This window comes from Onychostruthus taczanowskii, unplaced genomic scaffold (genome assembly GCF_017590055.1).
Source record: "Onychostruthus taczanowskii isolate IOZ18803 unplaced genomic scaffold, ASM1759005v1 scaffold137, whole genome shotgun sequence".
NCBI lineage: Eukaryota > Metazoa > Chordata > Aves > Passeriformes > Passeridae > Onychostruthus > Onychostruthus taczanowskii.
This window is the reverse complement of record NW_024498540.1, coordinates 733,659-744,151: the sequence shown is the minus strand read 5'-3', so window position 1 is coordinate 744,151 and position 10,493 is coordinate 733,659. Positions and strand designations below refer to the sequence as shown.

The 10,493-nt window shown below is 36.7% G+C and overlaps 1 protein-coding gene across 1 annotated transcript in view; it reads right to left on the bottom strand.

Annotated features, from left to right (window-relative positions):
• Positions 1–1,451: 1,451 nt before the first annotated feature.
• The window catches only part of LOC121332092 (cadherin-10), a 93,067-nt gene continuing 84,025 nt past the window's right edge, over positions 1,452–10,493 (bottom strand). The window contains exons 10-12 of the mRNA XM_041397176.1: positions 4,988–5,096; positions 2,852–3,103; positions 1,452–1,966 (exon numbers count right to left, since the gene is read on the bottom strand). Coding sequence (XP_041253110.1) covers positions 1,473–1,966; positions 2,852–3,103; positions 4,988–5,096 — 855 coding nt within the window. The 3' untranslated portion in view covers positions 1,452–1,472. The remainder of the gene's footprint in view (positions 1,967–2,851; positions 3,104–4,987; positions 5,097–10,493) is intronic.

Below are 10,493 nucleotides of genomic sequence, written 5' to 3'. Positions count from 1 at the left end.
TAATTAGCTAAGAGAAAGTGAGGAGAAATAAACCTTCAAGTGTTTTCCTCCCACAGTAGCTAATACACACCTTTTAACATACTGGTTTGGCTCTGATTATTTAATCTCAGCAGCATTTCAAAATTGTCTTCAGTGCTTGTCTAGTACAAAATTTGTGTAACCTAAAGATTAAGGGAAAAGAAGAAGCATTTCAAAATGTTTTCAGATACGTAGTCTGTTTTGTGATAGTTAAAGTATATTTTTGGTTACAGTTGACTAGTTGCTGAGGTTTCTTTTTACCAGACTTGAGAAAACTCAGTAAATTGAGGGGAGGGGATGCTAGATTTGTGACACTTTCTCAGTCTTCAGATTGACAGCTTTAAAAGCAGTTGAAAAACAACACACAGTGCTTGTCAGCTAATGATTTGTCTTTGGGAAAATAGAGCTTAAAAAGGATGGAGCATCTTTTTACGCTTTATCTGCTGCACTTACAGATCACTTCTGACAATGTAAGTATGATTCAAAATGGAGAACTATAGAACAAATAAACTGAGATTTTGAAACTAACGTTATGTGTTTGGATAGATAAATTGTGCCAACATGTTTTTAGAATAAGGCTATTCGAGGTGACACAAGACAGTATTTAATCTTTCTAGACTAGAATATGATTAGTTTAGTTACCAAAAAAATTCTCATAAACATTGAACTGTAGAAAGTAGCACTTCTGAGCAAGCAAGTAATTGTATAACTTGCTCCTGTCTCAGAGAGCATAAGCACTTCAGACTGTCTTGCATGTGTGGAGAATACTTCAGCACAGAAGTATTAGCAATCGGTTGTGATGTCACTGGAGAAATTCCATTTTCTCCTCAAGCATGAAACTCCTGGTGAGAACAGGCAGGCAATCATTAACATAGTTGTAAAAACTGGTTTATTTTTTAAAAATAAATACAAAAATATAAATATAAAACATTGGCAGATAGAATTTGATGAAATGAAGTTGCACAAACTTTTTTTTAAACCAGCTGCATATTACACTTATTAACACCACGTGTACATTTTGTTTTATTTTAATGTACAGAACAGGACATATTGGATTTTTTTCTTCTTCGCCATCTTAAAAGCTGCACTTGCAGGAATAGGACATGTACCTAACAGAAGCGGCTTGTACATGAGGTTGCTTAAGGGATTATCACCCTGTTCAAATTTCTGAAGGTAAGATATTTTTTATTTTACTTACTAAAATGTACAACACTGAATTTCCATAGCTTTGGCTCTTGGAAGTTTGATTAAATAAAATGTTGTATATATTCCAAGTGGTATCCTACTAGAAAGAATGAATGACATTAATGGACAAGTTTAAAACAAATTGTAAAAGGAAACCATTGTGCTGAGTGGCAGGAAAATTTTCCTGAATGTTAAATACTGTTGAGTGCAGAAGGTGTCTGTAAAATTACTTCCGCTCAAAGGAAAAGAAAAAAGTAGCCTACTGTAGGTTAAGAAGTGTCTTTGTCACTTTCTCCTCCACCGTACATCTCAGCTAGCTTATTAAACCGAGGGCCCCACTCTCGGAGGTAATCATAGTTTTGGTCTCCTTCGGTAGTACCTGACTCCAAGGAGCTCAAGGATTCAGCTATGGAATCGTTTCCTTCATAGGCATAGGTTGCAAGCGAGTCATACGGCGGCGCGGAGGGATCAGTGTCGTGCTCTTTTAGCCTTTGGTTAATGAAATCTCGGACATCCGTGTTGTCTGGTGCCGAAGGAGTCCTCCGTGGCACAAATAATGTTTCAGGGATAATGTCTCGCCGAAGCTTCTTATCTTCCATAGCTGCAGGATTCCTCAGCGTGCCGATATCAAAGGCTTGGGTGTCTTCCTCTCCACCTCCTTCGTCATTGTAACTCACAATGTTGTCTCTGATGTCCTCTTTAGAAAGGATCAAAGGCTCCTTCTTTCGTTGCCTCTTCAGAGCAGCAAATAGCACCACTATAACTTAAAGAGGGAAACAAAGAATGGGTAAAAACCTCTATTTAACAATTTCTTAGCAGCAAATTCACTGGGTGCAAGAACTACATTTCAGCTACATTTCACCAACTCATTTTTTTTTGATAACTGGATAAACACCTCTATCTGTATAATGGTAGCACAATAAAGTCTATATCAAAAACCTATTTTGCACACATTGTGTGCTCTGCCTTACCAGGACCATGAGCTTGTCTGCATGCTCCTTCTGTAGCTGTAATGAGCATTAAAATAGTCAGGTCTATTCTGAAGATATTATTCCTTTTTCAAGCTCAAAGGATATTGTTAAAAAGTGGGTTTGAGTTGAATTATAGGTCATTAAGTGTTATTCTGAAAACCACAAAAAGGAGGTATTGCAAAATTTTCCTTTTTTTTTTTATTACAGCCCTGAAACCACTGGATAGACAGGGCTTTGATGTAGTAAAATTGCTGCTTACTGTTACACTGTTACATTATATGTGAAATATATACTGCATATTGATTTTTAGTAGTTATTAAAAAAAAAGAGATTTTTTCCTCAAAAAAAAAATTAAAATGAAAGACATGAAAGCAATTTTTGATTATACTATTCATCCTCTCTGAACTTTCTTTTTTTGGACAACTTAGCAGAAGAACATAAATGAGCTTCTAGCTGCACAGTGATAGCTTAACAGTCTAGGACTTGAATTCTTATTTACGGTGTTAAATTAGCAGATAACGAGGGTTTGCCTTAGTTTTTTCCTTTGTATTTTAAGCTGCAGTTGCATTCTTGCAAAATCCAGGATCATTAACTCTATCAATTTGCATAATTTTGTGAAATGAGTCAGGCCTTAAATATTTGTTCCTGGGTAGGGGAAGATGCGTTTCTCTTCTTACCTAGCAGGATAATGATGCAGAGGAGAATGGCCACCAGTGCCCCCGTGCTGAGGCCGGCAGGGAGCAGCAAGGCCTCAGCGCTGCAGGACTGCATGTTGCCCCGGCTGTCACAGGCACACACGCGGATGGCCAGCGTGCCCGTGCTGCTCTGGATCGGGTAGTCGTTGTCCGAGATCACCACTGGGAGAAGGTACGTACTTATTTCATGTCGACTAAAGCCATTCCTCCTCGTCAAAATCCTGGCAGTGTTATCTAGATCGATTAAAAGATACTGTTGTAAGCTATACAAACAGAAACCATATAATCCATAGTAGATGCAAATTACTGTATTTTATATGACTTCAAAATAGATCCTGATATCATAGTGATATCTCTTTTTTCTAACAACATTCCCATTTGATCAGAAAGCTATTTATAAGATTTTAGGTACATCTGGCCTGCTTCTCTATGCCTCTGCACCACTTTGGCGTGTGATTTGAAAAGAGGATTTCTCAAAGCTTAAAATGTTTTATAGATTAATGTATGCAGTATGTGACACAGTTACAGTTCAGGGCTGAAACCCTGAAACACAGGAACCAACCGAGGAAAAATAACCTTCCACTTTGTGCAGTTCAACAAGTACTCTGTTCTAGAAGATTCTTTCTATGGATCATCTGTGACAACACCCACAGGAATGCTGTCAACTCAGTATGAGATTTGCTAAACCAAACCACTTTCAACACACTGTAGAACAATGAATTATGTACCTTAGCACATGAAATAGGGCTTTTTTTGGATAGAAATTGTCTCAGGAATTCAGAAAATGTGAAAGATGGTTGGTATTCCTGCACATCTTTGAGAAGTGAACTTACTAAACTGTATCTGTAGCAGATAAATCTTAGTTGTGTGCAGGATACGTCAGCATCAAAAGCTGTCCACTGAGTGGCCAGAGGGAAGGGAAGGAAGAGAAGGAATGAATAACAGGGAAAGACTATTTCTTCTGCTGTTAGAGCCACAATGCTAGAGTGACAGCCAACACCAGAGTTGATAACTGTTTAGTCCAAAAGAGAGAAAATACAGGTTTAGTGTGCACTAAAAGGAAAATTTAATTTTCATCGTATTTGAGGGTTGCCTGAACTATGTGGTCAGCTATCTTGACAGCTAACTTCAGGCAAAACTAAAATAACCCATGCGCAAAAAGAAAGAAAATAATTACAGATAATAAGGAAATATTAAGATCTATACCTCTCTGTACTCAGGACCTAATCACCAAGATATAACCTTTGTTTAAAATGTTAAATCATGTATTTTTTCACAGACTTCAAGATGTAAAGCACAAAGATTTTCTTTCTTGCTTCCCTTCACTGGTTTTACGTATTTTAACATTTTTTGTTTTCACTCAACATCAAAAATTAAGTGCCTTTAGGATCTTTAAACACCTCTTCTGCAAAGGGCTTAATAAGGTATGCAAAATATTTTATTTAATTACTCCACTTTCCCTACCATTAGAAGTTTTTTTTTCTGCTGTTGTTTGTAGTCTACTACATCCTGAAATATTCATCAGGAACAGAGGATTATTCCCTTTGCCTTTATGCCTTTGACACATTTGAAGACTGATACCACATCCCCTCTCATTTATGTCTTCTGTAATCTAGAGTCCTCTCAATTAGTCATACTAATAATGAAAGCCAAAATTCATAGTCTCACTTCCTCAACAGAAGCTTCTGAAAATTTTCTCTGATAAAGACAGATTGAGAAAGGATCAAAAGAAAATCCAAAGTGGCTCTTAGAACCATTATTTTCATTAATGGTCAGAAAGAAGCAAAACAGAAGGCCAGGGGAATCAGAACTATGTCACAAAAGGCTAAAATGAAAAATCTCAACTTGTCAGATGAAGGCATTTTTGAAAGCTTTTTTTCTTTTGTAGTGAAGTATTTCATCTGTTTCTTACGCCAAGATAACACTTTTCTGATTTTCTTTATAAATTTTTTTATCACATTATTGCTTTATCTACACAGATACAAGTGTAGAAGTCCTAAACCTCATTCAGGTAAAGTATTCTTGATAGTAGTAACCTTCACAACTTCTCTATAGACATCAAAAGCAAATATATTTCAGGAATGTAAACTCCTTCCTTGGAGCAGGCATGAATTTTACCTTCGTTATCCTGAACAGTGAAGTTAGGGTTAACGGCAGCTAAACTGAAGAAAAATTTTTGTCCACCAAGAGGGTCATCTTTGTCTACTGCACTTATGGTTTGAATAAGCTGCAGGAATAAAAGCAAGCAAACAAACAACAACAACAAAGAGACCAAATGCACCTAGGTTTTTGATAGAGCTGTCTGATCAAAGAAGATGAAAAGCATTGGAATAACATAGCATTCACACATATCAACCTAATATTTATTCTGTAAAATATAAAAACTAAAGAAATGTTCAACAAGTGTCTTATATGAGTTTTTTTGAAAAAAGAACATCTGTATTTTTCATGTGATACTTCATGTGCACCTATATTTTTGTAGCTACATAGTGGACATAACTTGCGAGAATAGTTTTAGCTGTAGCTGGTAGTTTTTATACTTCATCTTTGATTCATCATTTTAAATTCAAATCAACACCTAAGACAGTAATTCACATGAAGTTTTCTGGTTTTGTGATAACAATATAATTTTATCAAACAAATATTTTTGAAAGGGAAGTTAACATTTCAAATTACATTTAATCATTAAAGCCTTTTTCTTAAACATGATTTTTCTATTTATTAGTATAGTATATATATATATTTTTCATTATATTAGTATAGGAGAACACACCAACATGATTCCTGAGATTAAAAATTCCAATTATGTTTTTTGCATATTTCTACTCTTGTAAAACATTGTAGCACACCCTAGAGATGCACAAGTTTGGAGTGGGATGAGAATCAGGAGTCATAATTCTCAGAGGTCAATTCCATACTCAGACTCAGAGATTTCTGCAATGCCTACAACAAATTTTGGGTATTTTTGGGGAAAGTAATGGTAGCCCCTTTATCAGTACTTATTTACGTGTCAGGTAAGTAAATATGTGGCTTTTTCACTAAAATTTCTATACCTAAGAGTGGCTACATATTGTTTCCCAAGCAAAATGAATTTTTTACCTTTATTTTTGACATTATTGCCTAACTTCAGTCTGGGGATTTTTTTATACCATGGCATATAAAGTGAATTTAAGTCTGGATTTTTGTGCATGCATGCTTGAAGATTCAGTTATGTTCTTAACTTCCAAATATAGATTACCTTTAGTCTAGATCATTTTTATTCTTCATTTCTTATCCATCAATTTAAATTGCACTGCTCTTTCAACCATGGAATTACATCTAATTTTTAACACTATTCCTTGCCTGTGGTGTACTTGTTAAATGCTGTTTGTTTTTCCTCTTCCAGTTCTTCCAAATACAGCCATTTCTCTTCATATCACAGCTTTTGTCAGGTCTGATCATCTTTCACATCAACAACTGCAGTGCACTCCTGTTTGCCTTAAAAAATGCATGACTAACTCCCAACTTCTCACTTGTCCATCCAGAAAATAACAGTAAATATCCTGATGAGGCAAGGGTGGTATTTCTTTTAATATAGCAGCTTCCTTGCCTTTTCAACAGGAGTTTTGTCTTTCTCTAAATCTGTTTTCTTACATAATCCTCCATTAACTTTCTAAATGCATAAAACTGATAATGCAAGCATAGAAATTTGTTTTTGAAGAATGAATATTTTAATTATTTAGTGGGCAATTAGCATATGAATTTTCATAGATATTTACTAAATGAAATAAAAAACCCCACTAGTTTGTTTTGCTTAACAACTACAGACCATGAATACGGTCAGTTGTAGGTGTTCGGCTGTTTAAAATCAACTGATTTGCTGAGTGTTCATTATCATAGTTTTTTTTTAAAAGAGTGTGTAGAATTGAAAGCACTATGTTGCAGTTTGAAAAATGCTTCCTGATAATACTGATTACTATTTTAACATGATAAATCCTGTTTTACAAGTGGTTTCAAACAGGTTTTTTTCTCTTAGACCTGGCCAGCCATGGGAAAGCCCAATTACCTTGCAAATAGGGATATAACACTCTAAGGTGCTTCTTTCTAGAAATGCCACAAAGCAGTAACTGCAGGGAAGCCAAGGGTGTTACTCTGTATGATAACAGTCAGGAAATTAAGGGCGCAGTAGCAATCATGAGGGTTGTTAGCCACTAAAAAACTGATAAACCACTCAAAACAAGTTGGCTGTATGGTCTGCTTAATCAAAAAAAAAATCATCTTTCTGCTTGGTAAGACCTCTGCAAGCATCAGTTCCATCAACTGTTTAGGTAGATATTTTCTTCTAAAATATATTATTCATTTGCTTTTAAATTTAGGACAAAGACAATATAATCTGCTATTGAGACGAAGAAAGCAGAACTCTTTAGAAACCCTACATCAATTTGCAGTTCAAAAACTTTTTCTTGTCCAAGTGAAAAAAAGTAAACCTTTGAGAGTTTTTGAAAAAGTAAAGCAAAGACAAAATTCTAATACTTGCAAAACCACTGGAAGGTATAAGATCTATGGCTATATAGTGAAGAAACTAAAGTAAGAATGAATCAGGGGAATTGGGAAAGAAAGAGAACAAAATTTCAAGCAAATTGATCCCAAATTGTCATTTGTCAAAAGAAATGAAAGATGCAATAAACAAAGATAAAATAACACTTCAGATTAAAGGATTTAAGAAATTTGTATAAAAGTATCTGAAAATGGGAAGGGAAAATTGAAGGAAAAACAAAAAAGCTTCAGGGATTTTAGTTTTTCAATAGATATGAATTTTAGCTATTTTTAGAAAGACACTTGGTGAATATAACAAGGAAATTTCTGGAAATATGAAGATCCCAAAAGTCATGTTTAAGCAAGATTATGGTGAGAAAAGGATATCCTTTTCCTGATAAGGATTGTTATATGGGTCAAATGAGCTGATAACATGAAGAGCAGCATAAAAATAATTGGTTCAAGAAACCTAGTGTGTTTGTATCATCCATACTGAATTAAGTTATGGGAAAAAGGAAAATAGACCCCATGATTCATATTTTAACATGTTTTTGAAAGAGAATCTATTATGAACTAGACCTATTTACGTAACATTTGGCCATATGAAAAGGGATGTATGGATTGGGTAAAATGAAGGCTACTAACAGCAAGATAATAACAAGCCATTTGTTGTTATTTGTGTTTCATTGGCAGACAATATCTTTTACTTTGTAAGACCTGTATTAAGTTCTAAATTCTAGAAACAACGTGTTCTAGAAACATCACAGTGAACTTGAGTCAGCTGAGGGTGCCCCGGCGGTGGCGGCAGGGCCGGAGCTGTGCCGGCGCTGCCCGGGCCGGCCCCAGGCGGTGCCGGCGGCTGCAGCGGCCCCAGCGCAGGGCAGGGCTGAGCCCCTCAGCCCCGGGGAAAGCCTGGACAAGGGAGGGCAAAACGCTGCCCGGCAGCCAGGGCTGAGCCAGGGGAAGCGAGCGAGAAACAGCGCTGCGAGCCCCGAGGGGACAGCGGGAGCAGGGACGGGGCAGGAGAGACCCGGCAGGGATGGCCCTGCGGCCTGGCAGAGAGCCCGGCCCGGCTGCGCTTTCCCTGCGGACCTGAAGGCGATCCCGTGCTGCAGATTTATCCTGAAGGAATGCAGTCCGTGGGAAATGCTCACACTGGGGCAGGGAGAAGTGTGAGGAGGAAGGGGTGTCCGAGAAAAGAAAGTCAGTAGTGTAGGGGGAAGGTGAACCTGGGAAGAAGGGGGGTATTAAGGGAAGGTGTTTTAGTTCTTTGTTTCTCACGATCCTACCCCCTGTTTAATGGACAGCATATTAAGTCACTTTTCCCGAAGCTGAGTCTGTTCTGCCAGTGATGGTAATTTGTAAGTTTGTCTCAAGCCATTTATTTTTCATCTTTTCTCCCCATATGCTGTTGAGGGGGAAGGAAGTGGCTCATTGGGCACTTGGCTCCCAACCAAGGTCAACTCCTGCCTTCTTGTCTTTTGGCAGATCATTTACAAATAGAGGGCCTCTCTTCTGCTATCTACTATAGGGAAAATGAATATATGGAAAAGTTATACTCAGTTTCCATGCAAGATCTCTAAAGCACGACTGACTTCTGCTTTATAAGCTGATCTTATCTTTTACATTAGAGGATCTTTGGAGGCTGGCAGCTGAGCTGCCAGACATGTGGCAGCTGGGAGCTGACAAAACCAGTGGGATTCCATCTGTCCAGATGCCCAGCTCCTGGCTCTTCTCACCTGGGGGCAGAGGACAGCTGAACTTCTTTGGTTGCAGGGCTGCAGCAGTCTGAGCATTTTGCTGCTTTATTTCCCTGAACTCCTATTGAGTCAGCCTTGTGTAGGTCACATGAGTGCCTGTGTCCTCTTTATGCCTTCATACCAAGACTGTTCTCATTTTTGGGAGGGGTCAAAAGAACAGCATCCACCAAAATAGCATTCTGCCAGAGGTGCTGCTTGTGTATAGCTTGAGATTTTTGAGATAGGATATTTGCATAGTTTGTAAGTTCACAGTACGATCTGACATCAGCAGTAATAGCAAGCAGGAAAACCATCACAGGCTCTTTGAGTCATTCAGACTAAAAAAGTCACATTTCTCTCTTGCTATGTATTTGCATATATATGTATGTTTGTATACATGGATTTATGTGCACCCCTCTAGGTATCATATGTAGTATGTGTATGTTTATATATATGTATGTATACAATTTAGGCTTCTGTACAAATTAAGTAAATGGAAAAGTATAATATTCATTATAATATCTGTCTTAGTAGATGGGAAATAATGAAACAAATACCACAGAATCTGTGACTGATGAAGCATCATTACTTTCAGTTACCTAATAGATATAAATTTCATGGATCAAATGCAATTATGAAAACCTGAAAGGGAAGAAAAATAGCAGAAATGTGGGAGGAATCAAGCTCAGAGAACCATGTTCAGTTTGGATTAATTACATTCTCTCAGGACAGACTGAATTAGAAAAATAAAAAGTCTTATTTATGAGCAGCCAGTAAACAAGAAGAATATATTTACATTCAAATAGATTATTCATGTTATCCTGCATTACATTTTTTCTCTTCTTGCGAATTGTTTTATTTAGGCAATCATTTGCAACTCAGATTTCTTAAAAAATGTTTATATTTATGGCCTTCTCAATAACCTTGGCAGGTTTTTTCTGATAAAGACGCTATTGAGCCCTATAACAATTTAAATAAGGATTTGTGGATACGTAAACTTCTTTAGCATCTCATTTATTAGTTATAAGTGATTAGTGCTATTTTATTCAACTTTTTAACTGATAGCCTATTCTGACTGTAAGCAATAAAACAATGCAATGTCGAAATACTTTTATATTTACTTTTAAATTATACTGGCTTTTATAGTCTAGGTAGCACAGAAAAAACTGTTCCATAAAATACATTTACATGGAAATTGAACTGCTCTCTTAACATTTCCTGTTCACTCTAGACCTAGTAACCTGCACAGAAAAAAAATCTGAAACCTCAGATGAGTAAAATTTGTGGATTCCTGCTTTTTTTTTTCTTATTTTTTTTTTAAATACAGAATGGGTTTTTTGTGAAACTGGAAGAGGAAAATTCAATGTTTT